This window comes from Mesoplodon mirus, assembly GCF_964341445.2.
Source record: "Mesoplodon mirus genome assembly, chromosome: 12".
NCBI classification, from domain to species: domain Eukaryota; kingdom Metazoa; phylum Chordata; class Mammalia; order Artiodactyla; family Ziphiidae; genus Mesoplodon; species Mesoplodon mirus.
The window spans coordinates 49,626,782-49,648,962 of record NC_138988.1 but is presented as its reverse complement, the minus strand read 5'-3'; the positions used below and the strand labels follow the sequence as shown (position 1 = coordinate 49,648,962).

At 43.7% G+C, this 22,181-nt stretch overlaps 1 protein-coding gene across 5 annotated transcripts in view; it reads left to right on the top strand.

The window, feature by feature from the left end:
• The window catches only part of STAC (SH3 and cysteine rich domain), a 103,716-nt gene that overhangs the window by 47,149 nt on the left and 34,386 nt on the right, over positions 1-22,181 (top strand). For all 5 annotated transcript variants that reach the window (XM_082637808.1, XM_082637807.1, XM_082637806.1 and 2 more), the window contains 4 exons: positions 14,729-14,829; positions 16,352-16,433; positions 17,521-17,636; positions 20,821-20,899. In XM_082637808.1, the coding sequence (XP_082493934.1) occupies positions 14,729-14,829; positions 16,352-16,433; positions 17,521-17,636; positions 20,821-20,899 (378 nt within the window). The remainder of the gene's footprint in view (positions 1-14,728; positions 14,830-16,351; positions 16,434-17,520; positions 17,637-20,820; positions 20,900-22,181) is intronic.

The window sequence follows — 22,181 nt, the reverse complement described above, 5'->3', positions numbered from 1 at the left end:
GTATTTTAAAAAGAGCAGTGAGTGAGTGGGAGAAAAATCGCCTGCCTTAAATACCAACCAACAGAAATAGAAGAACATGGAAAACTCCCTAATCCCTTTGCAAGCCATTCCCCTGGTGTGTCAAGTCTCCAGCCTGCCCAGAAGGAAGCTTGACACAGAAGGCCAATTTTCTCATCTGTCATCTTTCTCTGTATTTCTCATTTGTGTTGCATATTTTCATGTAAAGTTACTCAGTGCACAAAGGGTCATAACATGGATTCCTTCATTGTGAATTATGTCCATAGCCAAATAAAACAGCTTCCTATCCTGTTTAATACTTCTGTCATGAATCCCACTGTTATAATAATGCTTCCACCTTAGTTTTTTAATACTTGCCTGATATGCCTTTATCTACCTGTAACTTTAAACCTTTTTTGTCATGTCATCTAAGTGCTTCTTTTGAAAATAAGCATAATTGGATTTTAGATTTCTTTTTTTTCCCAACTTAAATTTTTCTTCTTAAATGGAAGACATTTATGCATTAGTATTCATTGTTATGAGTGAAATATTTGGCTTCCTTTTGGCTGGTACTATATGATTTCTATTCTATGTTTCCTGTTTCCTTCCAGTTCGTGTGTGTGTGTGTGTGTGTGTGTGTGTGTTTGTGTGATGTGTGATTTATATGTTGTTTCCTTTTATAACCTCCAGAGTTTGAAAGATATATAATATATTCTTCTCCTAACAATTACCTCTGAGGTTTTCAAAAAGCACTCTTTATTCCACATTTTTCAAGTTATTAAAAAGTAAAATAAATATGGTATTTTTATTCCTCTATTATTGCAGATAAGCTTGTCCAACTTTTAATCCCAACTCCCATCGTGCCAGCAATAGTATTTTCACTTCTTGTTTTTGCGAATTAAGTACGGCACTCTTGCCAATCCATATTTTTATTTCTCTTCCAATGTTTTGCAATTCAGACATTTGAGAATAAATCTTAAGGTATACATACCTTTTATAACAAGATTTATACATTGATTTAGACATTTCCAGTTTTAACTGATTTTAGTATTTACCACCAGCTCTATTCTTACGTAACATCTCCATTCTTCAGCTCTTATTTTTGTTTCTCAGTTGTTCAGTATATTTCCAGTAATATATTTCAAGAGGATATGGTACCAAAGGCACAAGGAAGGACATTGCCATGGGCCCCCTTGCTTGGCTAATGCATCTCTTGCAGATTGGGGCAGAATGGTGAGCAGAGTCCAATCCGGGAATTCCTGCGGTTTCCACTTAATGTCCCTCAGCCTGTTCTGCGGCTTGGTCCCCTGTCCATTCTGCTCTCACTGAAGCTAGTTGCACACTCTCACCTTCTACTTTTTTTTGTTTTGTTTTTTGTTACACGGGCCTCTCACTGTTGTGGCCTCTCCCATTGCGGAGCACAGGCTCCGGACGCACAGGCTCAGCGGCCATGGCTCACGGGCCCAGCCGCTCCGCGGTGTGTGGGATCTTCCCGGACCGGGGCACGAACTCGTGTCCCCTGCATCGGCAGGCGAACTCTCAACCGCTGCGCCACCAGGGAAGCCCTCTCACCTTCTACTTTAGTCCATGAAATCCAAAGATCTGAGAACTGCTGCTTTATGATAGTAATTAAATCATCTGTACTATCAGTTCTAACCTTCACTTCTTCTAATAAGGGTTTTGATTGTGAAATTTTATTTTTTTTTTGCTGTCCTGTATTCCCCATGCATTCTTCCAGGTTTTTTATTCCTTCTTTTTTTTTGGCCCCCTGAACCACTCGGCATGTGGGAACTTAGTTCCCCAACGAGGGATCAAACCCTCACCCCCTGCAATGGAAGCATGGAGTCTTAACCACTGGACCACCAGGGAAGTCCCTATTCCTTCTTTTTACTCCTTTATGGTAGTATCTGATTGTCTTGGATTTTATTGTCAACCAAAAGCAGATGCTGTCTATAATTGTCTTCTGTTTAGTATAATATAATTCTTTAAAATGCATGTTCCCTTACAACACTGTGAAAGGAGCAAAGGAGACAGGTGATTAATGTAGTCACGTAGACGAGGTGAATGGCAAATCTGATGGTGTAAACGCCTGAGGGCAGAGGCTGTGGTGTGTTGTGTTCACTGTAGCATCCTCAGCGCTAAGTCTGGCACCCATCCTGTAACAGGTGTTCAGTATGAATCTGTTGAATGAATAGATAAATGATTGCTCAACCATTGATAACTATTATGAGAATTATGGTTATGATTATTTTTATTATACACAGAAAAATATTCACAATTAAGAAGGTAGAACTGGGGCTTCCCTGGTGGCGCAGTGGTTGAGAGTCCGCCTGCTGATGCAGGGGACACGGGTTCGTGCCCCAGTCCAGGAAGATCCCACGTGCCGCGGAGCGGCTGGGCCCGTGAGCCATGGCCACTGAGCCTGCGCGTCCAGAGCCTGTGCTCCGCAACAGGAGAGGCCACAACAGTGAGAGGCCTGCGTACCAGAAAAAAAAAAAAAAGAAGGTAGAACTGCAGGCTATCTCAACAGCCATGGATCCATCAAACATTGAACACCAACTGTGTACCGGCCCCGTGCTGATGTCTAATACCTTCATAAATTCAAGTGAGGAGACTGAGAGGTACCAAAGGAGAAGAGACCAGAATTATCTAGAAACTGGGAGAAGTGAGGAGGAGCCCCTGACTCTTTCAAATGAAGACCTGCTGGGCCTCCTTCCATGCAGATGCTGCGGTGTCCACTGGGGAGGGTGGGTTTAACAGGCCTCGTGATGTTCTCACTGGCCTTCCAAGGCCATCCCGTCTCACACCCCCATCCAGAGCATCAGACTGGGATATCCCAAAGCCACATCACTGATGGGAGAATATCTGAGTCCTGTTTGGGGGACTAGTTGGGGAAGTCGGGCACCCAAAGGAATTGTTAGAGGCTGGTTCATCTCAGTGATAGCCATACTTCCACATCTGTGTCTAAAGTTGTTCTTCTTAAGGTACACATCTGCTGACATTAGGAAGACATGGGCACTGCATCCTACCCTGTCCTTAAACATCTCATGATTATTGAGAATAAGAAAGGGACCAGGTGGTGACGAGAGAATCTTTATATGCATAAAAATTTCCCAGCTTGTCAAACACTGCTGCTATCCTATCAGTGTACGAAAGAAAATGAGGGACTTCATTCCTGTGAACTGTTTATTTTACTAGTAAAATACTGACCAAAGTCTTAAATGGCCAAATTTGAGGGGAAAATTGTGAAAAAAAATGGTAGCCAAAGGAAAGAGACTGTCCCTCTTAAATTATTATCCATCATGATGTTTGCATATGTTTTGGTGATTTCTTGAATCACAGCATAGACATGATTTCCAGAGAAATGATGTTATTTGTGCCCCAAAGAAGAGATCTGTATTTCAGGAGCCTTTTAAAATCATACCTTAGTGGAAAGAAATGACAATACAGGAGAGTACCTCCACTGCATAAATAACTGGCCAGACAGGGGAGAATGATAATTCAAGGCAGTCTTTTGTTACATTTTTAGTCATTCTCTGAAGGTCTAGGTCTCCAGCTAGATGCTGTTTAGTAATATCATAGCCAATAGATTCTGAATATATATATTTCCATGTTCTTCTGAGACCCTCTGTGCTTCATATATTTCCTCCTTGTCCCACCTACCAAGAAATTAAAACGCTGCCTAGGACACAAGGAAAGGAGGAGAAATCTGTCAAGGTGGAATTGGGTGGACAGAAAGTAGGCAGTAAATTCTGGGTACACTTTAAGCCTTTTCTAAACTTGTGGCTGAAAAACATTTTGCTGACTGTGATGTTGCTGATTTATGCCTTCCTGCTTGAGGTTAAGACCAAGCCATGGCAGACAAATGTAGAAAGGACCCATGATTAATTCCATGTTTGGAAGCTAGGGATCTCCTGGAATAGGCCATCTCCTGTTAAAAACAGGGGAGGCAGAGACCTGTCGGAAGATGCATATCCTGTGCCTGCATTCAACTGCCAGGGCAGAGAACGCTCCACTGACCTACTTTAGAAAGGTCCCTTTGCTTGTGCAGCCCCAGGGATATCACGTAAATGATTGAACTGGGCCAGTAGTAAAAAAAAAAAAAAATAGGACAGCCCTTTGTGTGTGTGGCTTAAAGCATCCGGCAGGTGTGTGTGTGTAAGGGAGACACGTATACACTGTGACCCAGCTATTAAGGACAGAAGATAAGGGGGAGAGAAATACTAAAGCATTTTCTTTGTAGTTGATCAAGCATTGTCTGGTTGCTGAACCAGAAAAACACAGCATAGACTATTCTATCACGTGCTAAGCTTACCTGGAAAGATCCATAAGCCTTTAGCTACCCCACACTCCTCGTCCCAATAACATGACAACAAGCAAGCACAGGAGTGCACACGTAGATACCTGCCGGCACGTGTGCTCACCACACACACACTTTACCTCCAATCAAGGAAATATGTGTTTCCATTGACACGGCAAGAACATGGCTTCAAGAGTTTACATCTGCTTCATTCTGATCCCTTACAGTCTAAGATCCAAGCACTGTAATGCCATAAAGAGAAGTCACAAGAATGACTTATTATAACCGAGGCGGGACAGTGAAGCAGCTTGACTCTGACCCAGAAGGACTGTTATCACTTCACGTGAGATCAGCCTGATAGCCCTCTTTGAGAAGGAGATTTCAAGGAACATTTTCTGAGCATCCATTTTCTCATTTTAAAAATAGAAATAAAAATATCTCTCTGATAGATGTGGCATAAAGATTCAATGAGACAGTGCCCAAAAGCAGTGGTGCCCACTTAGCAGTAAGGTTCAGGGCTCTTTGCTTGTCCCTGTCTTCCTGTCCTGCTGTCCCAGGGGGCATGTACTGGTGCTGGCCGGCCTCTTTCCCAAGCTCTGGTCTCTCACTTTAGCTACCGGAACTCTGCTGCTCAGATGCCTTGTGGATGCTGAAATGCCTACATCTTCCCACAGTGAAGCAGATCATCTCCTTCCCCCATAAAACCTGCCACTTTACTGCTGGCCTCTCCTACTGGGGCACATGGCACCTGCGTGCTCCCATCTACCTGGCCAGAACCTCAAGGCTATCTTTGACTTCTCCCAGCCCCTCTCTCTAGAAACCCCACCCATGAGCAGCACACTCTGTCAATTCTACTTCTGTGGCTTCTCCATGGCCAACTCCCTCCCCTCTTCCCACTGCTCCTGCCTCAGGCCAGGCTTCAGCACATCTCATGTGAACTGTTTCAAGAACTTCCTAAACTATGTTCTTTTATCCATCTCTACCGCCTCATCCCCTTGACACTGCTGCCAACCCTCTTCTGAAAGCAAACTGACATCGAATTACTGCTTTTCTCAGGGATGCTTGCTCGACCTGATTGCCCAAAGAATTATACTCAAGCTCCTTAGCTTGATGCCTATTCTAAAACCTCCACTAGCTGACAAAGGCAAAGAAATAAGGGCTTTGTCCCATCAGATTTATGGAAGTGAAACTTCGTTCACTGCCCTGACAGTCATCATCAGTGGCACTAGTGAGCATCTACAAGTGGATCATTGCAAACAAATTCAAAATACAGAACTGCAAGAGAGAGCCAGGAGAGAGGCAGAATGGGGCAGAGAGGTTGGGGTGGGTATTTGCATTCTGGCTCTGCACTTAGTAGATGGAGTGACCTTGGACAATTGATTTACCTTCTCTCAATCCCAATTTCTTTTTTTTTAATTTTTATTAAAATACAGTTTGCTTACAGTGTTGTGTTTCAGGTGTACATCAAAGTGATTCAGTTACACATATATATAAATATATATTCTTTTTTACATCCTTTTCCATTATAGGTTATTACATGTAATTGAGTATAGTTCTCTGTGCTATACAGTAGGTCCTTGTTGGTTGTCTAGTTTATATATAGTGATGTGTATATTTTAATCCCAAATTCCTAATTTATTCCTCCACTGGCTCCCCTTTGTAACCGCAAATTTGCTTTCTATGTCTGTGAGTCTACTTCTGTTTTGTAAATAAGTTCATTTGTATCATTTTTTTAGATTCCACATATATGTGATAATCATATTATATTTGTCTTTCTCTGTCTGGCTTCCTTCACTGAGTCTGATCATCTCTAGGTCCATCCATGTTACTGCAAATGGCATTATTTCATTCTTTTTTACGGCTGAATAATATTCCATTGTGTGTGTGTGTGTGTGTGTGTGTGTGTGTGTGTGTGTATAGCACATCTTCTTTATCCATTCATCTGTTGATGGACACTTAGGTTTTACTTCCATGTCTTGGCTATTGTAAATAGTGCTGCTATGAACGTAGGGGTACATGTGTCTTTTCCAATTATGTTTTTCTCTGTATATGTGCCCAGGAGTGGGATTGCAGGATCATATGGTAGCTCAATTTTTAGTTTTTTAAGGAACCTTCATACTGTTCTCCATAGCGGCTATTACCAATTTACATTCTCACCAACAGTGTGGGAAGGTTCCTTTTTCTCCACATCCTCTCCAGCATTTATTATTTGTAGAGTTTTTCATGATAGCCATTCTGATCAGTGTGAGCTGATACCTCATTGTAGTTTTGATTTGCATTTCTCTAATAATTAGCAATGTTGAGCATCATTTAATCCCAGTGTCTTTCAAATGAGATTGAAAATAACAATACCTACTTCATGGAATTTACTGATGATTAAATACATTGATACAAGTGAATGTTCTTTGTGTATTAAAACACTCAAAAATTGTTCAGTATGATTAAAACTATCTGTATGTATGAAAGGTTGAGATTAATAGCATGCCAAATTCCTCGGAAAGCACTTTGGAGATGGAGAGACGGGGTATAGCATAGATTGGCCAATCCATTCTTAGGAGAGCTGAGGATAAACACAAATTCTTGAGCCCTAAGCTAGAAGAACAATTCTGAAGAAAGCAAATGAGACTGTGAAAGCTGCAGACCTCAGAGAAGAGGAGAAGACAGAGAGCAGCAGAGATTATTACTGAGGTCAGGGGTATTCCAGATGGTCATGAGAAAGTGATCATTCAGGAAGACATGTCTCAAAACTTCAAGCCACACACATGTAACAGAAGGAAAGCTTGCTGTCCATGGTGTTAGGATGTGAAATGGTGACCCAGAGGGCAAAGGCTATGGACTCCAAACACAAAGCCCTGAGCCAACCCAACTCCTGTTGCTATTTTTGAAGCTCAGTGTGGGTGAGGGGCGGGAGAAGTAGGGAGAGTTTTTCCACTAGGAGTCAGAAACCGAAATAGGAAAGATCAACAGAAGCATTTATAAACAATGAATGCCATTAATTTTTTTAAACTAGGAAGGAGTTGGAAAAGATGTAATGTGGCAGGGAGTGGGGAATATAGTCAGGGAAAGATGGCCCAGGATTCTTCAAACCATCTTGTTCAATTGAACTCATAGTAGGGGACAGATAGCATGGGTTATTTTTAATCAAGTTCTCATGAGTAGAGTTCAACTGTGATGGGAAAAATGTTCCCATTTTTTCCCCTCTATCAGAAAACTTTCTAACTATTGAGTGATTTCCGAAGTTTGGGGGCAGTTTAAGCTGTATTGCTCGAATTCTGAAGCTCAAATTCTTTCTAGTACACCACACTATGAGGACAGGTCCAGACAGTTATCAGCATCTGCTTTGAGGAGGGTTTGAGGAATCAGTAGCAGAGATGGAAGGAGTGATTCCCAGAATCGGCTTTCAGCCCCTTCCTAGGTCAGGCAGTCATCAGATGGAACAGTATTCTGCCCTGGATTGTAGGGTCAACCGGGAGCTTGGAGAGTTCTGGGTCCCAACAAACCAGGATGCAGTCACATTGAAACATTGGCATGAAAAGCAAGACTGACCAGCTGGGAGCCCAGGCAGTAAAGATCTGCAGGTGACTAGAACCCCCTAGTCACACACGCCTCCAGGAGCCAGGGGCCACAAGAAGGAGCCTCACTCTTTCCGCAGCATGAGTGGGGCCGAACCCCAGCATTCTCTCAGCCTGGGCACTTCTCTAGCCCAGGTCTGAGTAGGCTGATCATTCCTCACTGACAGTAATGTTCTTTGTGCCAAGCCCTTTCCTGGCCACAGAGGTTATAGAGGTGAATAAGCCATCACGCCAAGTCAAGGGCCTTTTGTGAAAGGTACCTGGGAACAGTAAGGGAACAGAGGAGAGTGTGGGGCCTGAGGTGGTGGAAGCAGGGAGAGTGTGTGTGCAGGAGGCTTTGGAAAATCCTTAAAAGGGCTTCAAGAAAATGGTAAGCTGTGGGCTTCCCTGGAGGCGCAGTGGTTGAGAGTCCGCCTGCCGATGCAGGGGACACGGGTTCGTGCCCCGGTCCGGGAAGGCCCCACATGCCGCGGAGCAGCTAGGCCCGTGACCCATGGCCGCTGAGCCTGCGCGTCCGGAACCTGTGCTCCGCAACGGGAGAGGCCACAACAAACAGTGAGAGGCCCGCGTACCGCAAAAAAAAAAAAAAAAAAAAAAAGCAAATGGGAAGCTGTTTAGCACCTGAGCAAGAAAGGCAGAGGAGGCAATGTGAGCAGCGCTCAAGTGGCATGAGCCGGCCACCCTTGCCAGGAGCCACAAATGATCTGGCAAAACCAAGGAGTAAGTAGCTCAAGGTGGAGCATTTTGAAAATGAAGCAAGGAAAATCAGCAGAGGTTCCATCAGGGAGGGAATGGTACGGAATTCTGTTTCATTCCTTGTGTTAGTGTTTATTGAAAGGCAAATGGTCCATGAATAATGCTATCTGCATTATAATGCCGGCTTTTATCACCCAGCGGAGGTTTTGTTATGGCCTTTAGTTTAAAAATACTAACTCTGTCATCTTTACTACTGTTTGCATAGTCCCTAGCCTTTAAATGCCTCTGGTCTGCCCAGGCACTGAAAACACACCCTCCACTTTTGCTCTCATCTGTGGCTCTGAGGCCCTTCTGTGAGCCTGGCTTCTGGCCCTCCGAGGCTTTGCAGACTCTTGATGCAAGCGATCTCCTGATCCCTTGCAGTCTCCTCTCCCAGCCACAGCCTGTACTGCCAGAGGCTGAGGGGAGTCCGGTAGCTAAACCGGTAAGAACAGGGGCCTGGAACATCTTTGAACTATCTCATCTATATTTACCTTTGAATCATTTATATATATTTTATGTAATCCAAGAAATATTTATGAATCTATTTCTAGATATTCATATATATAACATATATATTATTTATTTCTAGATTTTTTTAAGTTTTTTTCCCCAAATCATAGTAAGGTATCTTTCTTGTCTAATTTACATTAATTTTATCAAATAAATTGTAAGAGTGATACCATGGTTGTACAATCTGGAAGCAAACTAATTATCAGTAACAATGTTAACTATTGTTCACCGCTGATTAAGTACTGTACTATGATTACATTTCTTTTCTTACACATTTCTTTTTCTTATTTTTACCCATTCTCCATATTGTTCCTCTAGGTAAGTGATCTCAAGGGCAACAATTGTTTTATCTTTAACTCTGATCCTATATGAAATTCAACCAAGGGGTAAGCAATGCCTCGATGACAAAATCTTATCAAAATTAGTCTGGCCAATTGTTTTATAGATATCTGTAATCGATATCATTTCTTTTAAAAAGCCTGTCATCCAATGTAGTTGATTCATCCATTTGCACTGAGAAAACCCCTTCAATATTTTCTCCTAACGTCTATATATAAACTTCTTCATTCACTGGAGCTTCAACACTTGCTTTTCTATGGACAGCTCACTTATCCATAGTGGCAAATGATACCAGGTTCATAAAATGGCTCAGTGCCCAACAGTTAATCAGTGTTGTATTGGTTTGCACTGATCCATTCCAAAATCCATCTCAATATCATAACTCACATTCTTAACAATTTTCAACTGTAACTCATAGAACTATCTTAGATTTATCCTAGAAGTTCATATCCCAGGGAAGAACTGATGGTTTCTGGGAAGATCTGGCCCCATGTCTTCCCTATATCTCCATATTCCAAGGACCACATCATTCCAAGGGGCTGACTTGACCTAGTTTCCTGCAAGTTCAACTTTGCTTTTTGTCACAGTAGTACATGAGACTAGTTTAAAGGTGGTACCGATGGTACTGAAAATACTACAGTGGAAACTGTCTCATCCTATAACCCAGACTCGCTTCTGAAAGTCAACAACTTTCATCCTTTTTAATTGTTGCTTCTGGCATTCATTTCAGTATTTCTAAATCCTGTGCTTCTACTACGATTTATTGATGAATCAAACATGTCTTGGCTTCCTGCTATAGAGGATGAGGATTCAGCTCTAACCCCTCCAGCAACCCCTGCTTGTTCACTTCTTCCTCACTCTCAGTTTCCCACAAGAGTCACATCACAGTCTGCTGCTCCCTCGCTCTCTCGTCTTCCCAAGTAGTTTTATCACAATTTTGTGTTAACTAGTCACTTTATACACTATTATGACCATTGCTCACTTCTGATTCTAGTATTGTACCATGATTACATTTCTTTCCTTACACAGGTTTATGTTGCTTCATACTGGAAATTGCCTTTTTCATTACCTTAACTTTTCATGCACCTATACTTGTTTTTTTAATATATTCTCATATATCTGTCTAATGCCATATCTATTATGATATCCAAATCTAAAAAAGCTCTATAAATGTTTAAGTTCCATTTTTTCCCAAGTCTACTGCCTCACTTCATCTGTGGCTCCTGTCTAGGGCTATTACTGTGTTGTCATATGGGCATATCATTTACCTCTCCTCTATATTCTTGTGTTGCACACTGAGTCTGATATTGTTTTCTTCCTTGATTTATTTCTTCATCTTTCTAAGGCACATTCTTCAGTAGTTTTCTAAGAAAGAGTGTGTGGAAAGTTAAATATTTTTAATTCCTGAGGATCTGAATATGTGTTTATTCTGCCTTCATACTTGTTGGTAATTTGGCTGCGTATAAAATTCTAGGGTGGAAATTTTCTTCTTGCAGAATTTTGAAATTCCACAGTTTTGAAGCTCCATGACCTTCTAGTTTCCAAGTTGCTATTGGGAAATCCAATCTTCCTCTCATCTGCTAAATTGCTTACCACACCTTCAGTTGCTATCTTCCAAATGTATGTTGAACTTTCTTCTACTCTTGCCACTCCTCCCAGTAACTCTGTTAATTGGGCGTTTATACCGTTTTTTTATTCTTGCTAATTTTAGTGGGGTTTTGGTATGAATAAGTGGGAAACTCATGTTGCCAGTCCACCATATTTACTCAAAATCCAGTGATATCTTTATTTTTCCAAGTGTGTAAACCCATGCCATCCCCTTTGCATATATTATGATGCTATTACTATTAGCAACCCTGAGAGTAGTTAGTACTATTCCCATTTGATGATGAGACAGCTGAAGCTCCAAAAATGTTGGTAGTTTTCTTAAGTTTAAAGAGCCCACATGAGACAGGTTCAAATTTAAAATTATGTTTTTCCCACCCTACTGAGGCATAACGGTCACATTCAGTGATGCCTTTGTGATGGAGATCAGTGGTGATAAAACAAGTTAGATTATAGCTTCTCCATATCTTGCTACAGTAAACTAATGCCACTGCTGGGATGTAAATTATTCCTTTGAACTAGTCTCTGAGCCACAGAATCCAAGCTTTCCTCTTCAGTCACTTTTGTTATTCCATGGTAGAAATTGGAACACCTAAAACCAAATAATTGCTGGTGGTCTGACTCATACAGTGGAGTGTTTTAGAACAAGCAAGGAAAACTGAAATTATGGTGTTCAGGTCTGCAGGAAAATATACCTTAATATATAATGGCTCTATTTCAGAGTCCAGCACACAATGAAATAACTTTCCTCTTGGAAGCTTTTACTTACATTCTCACATAAGGCACAAATAGCATTCTCTATTTGAAAACAAAAATTAAGTTACTGCCTTCAAAGTCCAGTCTTTTGAAGACATTGCAATCTTTCAGCTAAGTGGTTATTCTCAAAATGGAAAAGAGATTTTCCAACTAGTATTTATGAACAAGCACACATACCTAGTAATTTATGGTGTGTTTATATGTCACTTTAACTTTCTGTATTTATAACAGCAGACACACTTTGTGTTAAATGATGCCTTCGTGAAGGGAGTTTTCAGGTAATACCTCCTGAAGGGTTTCTAGGGCTTTGTCCAGTCAAGAGTTTTCCTGTTGCTTTTCTCAGCTGACTATCAGGTTCTCATAGTCCCTATTTTATCATCTCATTATCCTCAGCTGCATCCTCCTGTAGGTTAAACAAGCCAAATAAAAGGAGGAAATGTTTGGGTCAAGCAGGGAAAGAGTGAAACTAAGCAGGACCTTCTCTGACCTGAGGCAAGTCATTCTGCTGCTTGGATCCTCAGGCTTCTCGTCTGTGAAATAAAATCATACACATACACCATTGTAAAGCAATTATACTCCAATAAAGATGTTAAAAAAATAAAATAAAATAAAATAAAATCATACACATAGATGATCTCCAAGTCCTCTTTCAGCTCTTGAATGCCATTCCTACACCATCGATGAAATCAACTTCAATTAATTATCTAAATCAGTCACCACTGATTTCAGTATGTGTGTGACTGACTACAAAGGAATTCGTTCATTAATTTCTTTAATACGTATTTATTGGGCATCATACCCAGAGCTGGGTATACAGTGGCAAATGGACAGACTCAGTCCTTAGCCTCATTGAGTTCATAGTCCAGAGGAAAAGACAAAAACGAACTCTCAAATAAATAACAACTGTGATAAATCCTGTGAAAGATAACAACAGAGTGCTGTGAAAAGACTAACAGGAGAAAAAGATAACTTAGAGGCGGGGAGGGGGAATCTTCCCAAGAAGGCCTCATTGAAGAAATGACAAGCGGCCCTAAGGATGAGGACAGTGAAACAAGTGAGGAGCTACAGACAAGCATTGCAGGCACACAGGGCAGCATGTGTAAAGACCCTGAGGGATTCAAGAGCTTGTGCATTTAAGGAACTTGAAGAAGGTCATGTGGCTAGACCCTGGTGAACAAGAGGGGTTGGCCTGAGACAAAGTTAGAAATGGGCACCCACCAAATCATACAAAGTCTCGCCACCATGGTGAGCATTTTGTATAACATCAGAAAGGCAGGGAGAACCTACCGAGAGACCATTAAGTAGGAGGTTCTACACACAGTGGAGGAAGGCAAAAATGGATAAGGCAATTCAGTCAGGAATTGGTCCGGATAAGGCGTGGTGATGGTTTGGAGGAGGCAGTGGTGGAGAAGAGGATGGATTTTATGTGTTGGGCTGTCCTCCCTTTGTGTCTGTGGTCAGCTATGATATATAGGGGAGACCTGTGACCTCATGTGTCATGGCATATGGACATATTAATTCCTACTGAGGGAAGCTCGTTGCCTTTCTAGCTGGTCTTCTTGGGCAGCATTCCATGTGATCCATGGAAAATATTCACACATCCTTTTGCTGACAAGCTTTTAAGGTGCAGGCCTTGCCTATATGGCTGTTTCTCCTTGGTAGGCTGGCAGGACCACTGGTCACCCGTATCCCTCACCTACATGCTCCCATGGGTGTGGCCACAGCCATGTGTCCAAATCTCCTCAAAATCCCTCTCAGTAGGAGGAGACTGAGAAGAGAAGAAAGCACCTCCTTCTTCTCATTATGTAGAGAAGCATAGTTTTAGGGATAAAACTAATAGTGCCTCAACAACTCTACAAAGAAATGCTCCCTCCAGCCTCCCACCTCCCTTCTGCTTTTCCAATAGGCTTGATTTGCTTGGTCACCTAAGGGCTGTGAAATCCATTTTGGCACCTCATTTTTAAGACCTGCTTGGAAGCCTGCCACCTCCTTTTCATAAGTCAGAGCAGATGGCACCTCTTGTCCTGTATCCTCTGTCCTGGACCCAGTGGAGACAGAAGACATCCCATTTTAACATCCTCCCTTCGCCTCCATCCAGCCACTTTCTAAAACAACAAATGAGGTGCCCAGCACCACTCCTGTCTTCCTGAAGCTCCCACATCCCACCCTCTGGTCTGTCCTTCCGATGCCTCTCCAGTGCTGCTGCCTTGGGCCTTGGTGCAGGCCAAGATTTTGGACACGGTGGCCAGGATGACTCTCTGCCTCTCCTCCCTCCTCTGCTTTCTTTCTTCTCACCTGTTATGGCACTCTGTCCCAGGACACTAAGTGACTCACTGCAGGGGTAGTTTCACTGCCCCCCACCTCCTCTTCCTTTTCCCCCAGGCAAGGGCTGGTATCTGATCGAGCCCTCTATCCCCCACTTTACACCATCATCAGCCCCACTTTCACACAGACCACGCTGTTTCCCCTTTATTGGTCATTTTCCAGAGAGTTTGCCCAATAGTTCAGACTGTGTGATGGGAATTCAGGTAAAAACAGGTAGAATTTCAGGAGTTGGACTACTCAGCAAGATACACAGAAGAGCAGAAATGTGATCCATATGAAGAGCAAAGAAAGTGGGATTTGCAAGCTTGAACTGAGTGAGCAATGGAAGCAGAGGAGGTTGAGGTTGTCTGGAGGAATAAACAGGAAAGGGGCGGAAGGAAACCAGAGCTGATACTTTGGGTAGAAAATATGGAAGAAGGTAAAAGGATCTACCATAATATTTTGTCCATTTTTAAATCCTCATATAAACATCACAGGAAGATGAATTAGCTGGGTTATGGGAATGACCACTTTTTCAGTGATTTCATACAAGTCGCCAGGGAAGAGTAGGTTGTATCCTAACCAAAGCTCACCGTATATCTGACAGGAACAAATGCTAAGCATGGACTGCGCTGCAAGGCCTGTAAGATGAGTGTCCACCACAAGTGCATGGACGGCCTGGCACCCCAGCGGTGCATGGGCAAGCTGGTAAGGGCTTGTGCCCAGAGTGTGCCCCGGAACTGCTGCTCAGGGCACCTACCTGCCCGATGAGATCACTCCATTCAAAATATTTCACGGCAGCACCCTGAGAACCGGACACCGGGAAGGTACCCCCCACATCTCTGGCTGGACAACGTGGCTTCCTAGTTGGCATAATGATTGAGGAAGGAGGAGCTTTGTCAACTTAGGAGATGCATGTTGCACATGTGGAAAGGGCTCAGTGTCCTTCACAGAGTGGACAACTTGTCCTGGGTCAGCACTTTCCCGATTTTAGCATTGGGACTGTCCAGGCTTTGCAAGTAAAAAGCAGGCATCCCAGGAACCCCCTCAGCCCCAGCTTAATTGTCTGACAGCTCAGTGTGTATCAAGAATGGGATAGAGATGAACCGCCCCACAGAAGTGGAGAGAGTAGTAAACATCTATACCACTGTAACAGATCATGGTGGCCAAACCAAGGGCTGGGGGCTCAGCCTGGCCCATTCTGGGCTGATTGTCACATCTCAGGGGTGGACTTCAGTACTGGTGCCACACAATGATAAAAAAAGCCACCCAGAACACTTTTGAGAATAGTTGAAACTAAGATGGCCAAAGAATTATAGAAGGGGCCAAGAATGTCTACCCTAGACATACTTGGGGCATGACAGCTGTCTTCAGAAAAATTTAAGATCTGTCACACAGAATTCTGTCATCCTCTGTGGCTTCAGGGAAAAGGCCTAGGATCAGTAGTTTCCAAGTCTTAACCATCAGAGATCATGTCACCAAAGACCTGCCTCCAGGATTAGTGAGAGTTCCTGCTGTGCGCATCCCCAGCAGTGTTCACAGGAGGGTACCACTTGCTAGGAACATTGGAAGGGATCCTGGAATTCTAGTAGGGGTGGGACCCTTCAGTTCCCTTCTAACACTGGGGTACAGTAAATCGGGATTCTTAGAGAGTTCATCTCGGTACTCTGATTGGCAGTGTCCTCTTCTCCCAAACCCCTGCCTCACGTGCTCCCCTCCTCTCCCATGGTGATTCCCACAAGCCAAGGCAGAAACCATGGATGAGGGGTCAGAAAAACAGAACGGAATCTAGAACACAAAGCTCTGCGTAGAGCTCATTAGACATACAAGGGACTTCAGGTCTACCTGTGAGGTCTGCTTGCCCATGCCCAGACCTTTTAATGATGTTCATGAACCACGTGGTGAAATAACACACGATGGTCCATTTGTGTCCTGGGAAATAATGAGGAGCTCAACATAAAGGAGGCTGCCATGTGCACCTGCAGAGGAGAAGCGGGACGGGGGAGGGCAGGGCTGGGGGCTTGCTTTCTGGAGGGAGTGGAGCTTGCTTGTTGACACCTGTACCTCCCAACCTGACCCCAGGGATAAATTACAGGACATGTCAGCATCTTAAAGGGAGACAGGGAGGCACCCCTGGAGGAACCAACTGGTTTCATTTTTAGAGTTCTCGTGGGGTTTTCTCCATCGCATCAATAACATTGAGCCCTTCTCTTTCTCATTCTGTCTCCAGCCAAAGGGGTTTCGGCGTTACTACAGCTCCCCCTTGCTCATTCATGAACAGTTCGGCTGCATTAAAGAAGTTATGCCCATTGGTGAGTTGGGACCCGGTGGGCTGAGCTGGGCTTGGAGCAGCAACATCAGAGCTGACGGCTGCTCTTCTCCCAGGTCCCGGTGCTGCCGTACCAGTGGGGGGCGGGGGCGGGGGTGGCATTCGTTTGGTGGCTAATTGGGTTATGGTTGTTTGTTTTGCTGGAGGGGAAACTTAAGGTGAACCCAATTCTCCAGAAATGTTTGTCCTCTCCCTGATGAAGCTTCAAAGAACCCAGGTCCCAAAGGCCATCAGCAGCATGGCAGAGTGGAAGGAGCATGGAGCCTGGCATCCCATAGACCTGGGTCACAGCCCAGCTCCTCCATTGACCAACTGTGTGTCTAAACAAGCTACACAACCTGCTGGCCCCTATACAATGAAAACGACAATGACTGCTTTTCATAATTTTTTGTAGAAAATAGATATACATTATAGACCAATGCTTGGAAGGAGCTTACTGAATATTGTTTATTCTTTAATGAGGAAAAAGTGTCTTATATTTTTAGGTATTTCTGGCTTGAATATATTCCTCAACAATATCCTTCAGTTCCATTTCTTCTCCCTTTCTGAAAATCTCTACATTTATGTTTGCCTTTTGGTGGTGGCAGGGGGAGCAACTTTTAAACTAGAAATTTACAAACTAGAAAGCTTTTAATTAGAAATCCCAGGAAGCCTGGTAACGTCCAAGTCTTTCAAAAAGGTTGCCTCCTACTGCAAACTTTGTGTCACGAGACTTCGTACCTTGGTGAGCAGGGCCTTTCCCTAGAGGAAATAAAGCTGGTCTCTGGGAAGAACCTTGGCACTGCAGTCCTGCGGGTGGATAACAAAGAGGAAAACCAGTCAATCAGCAAAGGTTTGGGAGCAGAGAGGGCTGAGTGCAGTGGAGGGACCTGGGAAATGGGCACAGGTCGTGGGGGGAGCGTGCGAGGAAACTTGACCACAAAAGCCCCATTTTCCCAGGGGTAAGAGGGTCTGTTGTGCAGGACCTACTTTTCAATGCCATTAACCCAAGAGGTATGAGAGGTGGTTGTCTATCCCGACCGAGATATGAGGAAACCCTTCTCTCAGATGAGCTTTCTCTTCTGCTGCAGCCTGCGGCAATAAGGTGGACCCTGTCTATGAGACCCTCCGCTTCGGCACCTCCCTGGCCCAGAGAACAAAGAAGGGCAGCTCTGGCAGCGGCTCCAGTTCGCCTCACGGAACCTCGGTAATTGTCCTCTTCCTCCCTCGGGCACCGTGGAGTGCGGGTCCCACCTAAATGCATCAGGCAGGGGGAGTCCCTTGGGGGTCAGGCAGCCTTTAAAGGGAGCTCCAAGTGCCTTTGGGCCACTAAAGGTTAACCTTCTGGGGCCAACCCCCAGAGATCCTTTTACTTTCCTCCTAAAGACCACGCTCCTGGCCTCAGGCTCATTGACTCTCTCTCCCTCCCCCTCCCACCACTACTAGCTTATCTGCTGACGCATAGAAAGGTTCAACCCAAACAAGGGGCAGAAGCAGAGAAGTCCCAGCTGCGTCCAGTTCTCCTTCCAGCTACATCCCAGTTCAAGAATACAGCCATTTCTCACATTTTCTCAGTCCTCTCTCTCTAAGGCAAGATGCACCCTTTGATTTCTTTCACACAAACACTGCCCTCCCCGGGAGAGGAGGGTGGCGTGGAAGCAGGGCGCTTCCCTCCAAGGGACACACACCCTCCCAAGCACCTCTCTCCTATGTTTTACCTGATCTAAAATGAGTGTTGTGTGCACCTCTGTGACCTGGTATCATCATCCTCTCTCTGACTGTCCAAACCAAAATTTCTATGAATGCCCCAAGATGCCACACAACTCTGTAGCAGAGAGAAGGCTCCCCAGAGATGGGCCTGACCTGCCCTCATGAGCAGCAATGTCTGCTGCTGCGGTTCTGAGCTCTTGCTCATCACAGCAAGGAGACATCCTGAGAAACACTCCGCGGGAGACAGTGAACGTTTTTGCCTCCACATTTGTGACTGATGCTACGAGCAGAAAGACCATCACAGGCATAATTGAGGGATGTCCAGTCTGCTTTCGTGTCTAAAACAGCTTTATTTCTAGCAATATCTCGACCCTACAGACTGGTTTTAGGGGCAAAAAGCATAGTTTGTTCAATGTCAATAACATGTTCGTTCATCATAGTCCACTTATACTTCCTGGCACTGGTTCCATCAGTAAATATTTCTTGGAATTTTGCTCTGTGAAGGCTTTGTTCTGAGAGCTGCAGGGAGACAAAGACAAATCAAATTGTACTTAAACATCTGTCACTTCACTCTTTCCCCAGAGTCCAAATCGCCTCAGTGGAAGCAAACAGAAACAATTGATTGCTACTTTAACATGACTTTGCTTCCTTCCTGCAGGGTCGGTAGTAATGAACTTCAGCCTCTTGCCATCCTGGCAGTATTGTTATATCCTAAAGCGAACATGTTACCACATAGCAAAGGTTTATTTTCTTCCAGGGCTGTAGAGGCATTTGCTTTACATTGTTGGGAAGTTGCTGCCTGGCTGTTTCTAAATCATTAGGTTTCTTCTCATGTGCTTTCAAATGTTCTAGAATATAGAAGGCTTGATGGCTTTGGGAAGATCAGCAGAAACCAAATTCGAAAACTTTCTAGGAGTTGGTTAGCTAGTTTAGGAATAATCTTCAGTTTTGTAAGATTAAATCAACATAATAATAGCAACTTCTATTCAGAAATAGTGAGCTTCAGAGGAACAGGGTACAAGTGACTTAGAGACCCTGTGACTTTTTTTTTTTCTTCTTTCTGATGTGTCATGAAAGGAAGAATGGCTGAAATAAATCTTAAAGCTAAATTGTAAGAAGAAATCAGTCTCAGGAAGGTGGTACTAAAGTACTCTAGAGCTGATGAGGAGCTTTAGGAAGGCGAACTTGTTCCTCTCTAGTAAGATATAAATAAATTGTTTTACAAATATGACTCTCCTCTAAGGCCCCCTAAATTCCTCTTTTAAAGAGGCGAGAGACGCACAGATAGAAGTAAGGCATCTGACCCTTTGAAAGAGGCGATCTGTGGTGTAAATGTTTATTGACCAACGAGGGCTGGACCCCGACTTGTAGCATTTTCCAATTTCCATGGTGTAAATACTCCCACTGTGGCCAGTTTCAAGCTACTAGTGTGAGGACCCTAAAGGCTCTCACCAGCCCATGTGAGCTAGTCCAGCTATACTGCTGGGTGAAGCACAGTGCTTAAGAGACGAACCTAGAGAATGTTATGCTCAGTGAAATAAGTCAGACAGAGAAAGACAAGTACTGTCTGATATCACTTATATGTAGAATCTAAAAAATAATACAAATGATGGATATGCAAAACAGAAACAGACTCACGGATATAGAAAACAAATTTATGGTTCCAAAAGGGGAAAGGGAAGGGGAGAGGGACAGATTAGGCGTATGGGATCAACAGATACAAACTACTATACATAAAATAGATAAGCTGTAAGGATTTACTGTATAGCACAGGGAATTACAGCCATTATCTTGAAATAACTTTAACGGAGTATAATCTGCAAAGTACTGAATCATTATCCTGTACATCTGAAACTAACATAATATTGTAAATCAACTATACTTTAAAAAAAAAAAAAAAGAGCATGGGCTCTGGAGACAACACCAGGGGTTCAAACCCCAGCTCCACCACCACTTACGAGCTCTGAGACCTCAAGTTGAGTTCTTGATTGTCTCTGGGCTTCAGATTCCTATCTGAAAAATAGGCCTATCAGAGGATTATTGTGAAGCATAAATGAGATGATTCATATAAAGTATGTAAAAACAGCACGCGCTAGATGATTGGTAACAATTAGCTATTTAGAGTGCTGCTTTATTATTGTTGTTGTTATTTCTGTAACCTAAATTCTAACTATGACTTCTCTTATACACAAGAAAGGGCAGAATTTGTTATTACAAAAGCAATTCCTTTTCGCAGCAATGGAAACAACATTTAACTCATGCCTAAGTTATGCATCCCTCAGTAGTGCATCTGGTTCTATATAATTAATATTTAACACTCACCTAGAAAGAGCTGTAGTTCTACTGACCATTTGAAGTGACAGGATGTGGGCAGGAATTCTGATTTCTCTCTGTCGTTTCTTCCTGGGAAGTAGCCTAACTACGGCCTGTGTATATAGGCACTCATTCACTTGTCATGTGCCAACCCCAGAGCCTGCTCTGGATGCTGGGAGGGAGGGACAGTGCCCGTAAGAGAGCACACAGCCTCTCTGAATTTAACCAAACAGACAGAAGATCAATGATGCGATTCTTAAGACAGTGTCATGTAAATTCCACCTTAGCTCTTCGACTGGTTTCACAGTCTCTGCTCAGTCGGCCTCTGAAATGACATTGCTCATTCCACGCTGTTCCCTCTTTTCAAGATTTCAGATCTTGTGGAGGTTCCTGAAGAGGCTGACAGGCCAGCAGGCGTGTATGGCCTACGGAAACGCAGCAACAGCGGTAAGTGTGGGGCGTGGGGATCTAGCACCACCCAGCACACATCCATCATCCAGGTCAGCAGGCAGGCACACCTGACTTCCAGGCCTCTCTCTCTGCCAGCTCTGGAATTCAATCCAGGCAAGTGTTTGATATTCTGGAGGGAAACCAGGCATAATCACTGGTGGATTTCAGTGATTTGACTATAACATTCCCTAAGTTCTGTCTTCTGAGTTCTCATGCCGTAAGGACATAGAGGTCCTTCCAGGCCTTTCTGTTAACACGTCACTTCCCCCACTGACCTACACTGGATAACAGAGCATCCCAGAGAGAACCACTCCATGCTACAACAGAAGTACTCCAGGTGAGGGGTGGTGCCAGGGAGTGTGGACCTCACCTGGGCTCCTGCCCAGCAGAGAAAACTAAGACCCAAAAACTGATCTGCACAGTCTAGCCAGACATTTTTATTAATATCGTTTAGTTTGCTAATAGCGTAAGCCCTTCTTATAATAATTTCTAGAATACTTACTAGATGCTAACTACATGCTATTGCTTGCTAACATTGAGAAAGAACCTCCTCTTAAACCAGAACTTAAAGAAACATAACCAGCACCTTTTGCCTGAATCTTGATGAGCCTCTTGATGTCAACAACTACTTAATTTCCACTCATTTATCCAAAAACTATTTATGAAGTATTTACTACCGGCAGCAAAACTACATAGGTCACAAAGCTGTCCTTGGGTCACTCATAACCCAGCACGGTTGCAGGTCCTGACCTGCGTTGTTACCTTGGGCTGAATGCATTCTCCTGGCAGAAGTTATCCCTCGAAGCTCTAATACCCGCAGATGAAGCACAGGGATGCACCACCTTGGACAGATTTTCCACTTGACTAAATGTCCCTGCCATTTCCAGACTGGAAGCAGGACTTCTACATCAAATACCCCATAGCTGCTTTGTCAGCTGCTGTCTTACAGGGTATCACTTCACTTCCTTAGCTCTAGGAATCCATTCATTCTCTTCTCTAGTTAGGATGGGGCCTCGGTGATTCCCTCAGGCAGCGCCCCATGACCCTCCTTTCTAAATAAGCATCAGCGTCCATTAGGACCCCCTTTGCCAAGCCCACCCACAGCTGCTAAAGCACACTGCTAGGGTAAGAAGTCTTTGGCATCAAATGGGGAAAACACTACTTTCAGATCAGTGCAGACATCCATCAAGCACTTAGCAGTGCCATTAGAAAGACAAATCAGAGAGTGCCAGCTGCCAGAGGACCTCGTGGCAGAGCAGTAGCCCTGCAGGACCTCCCA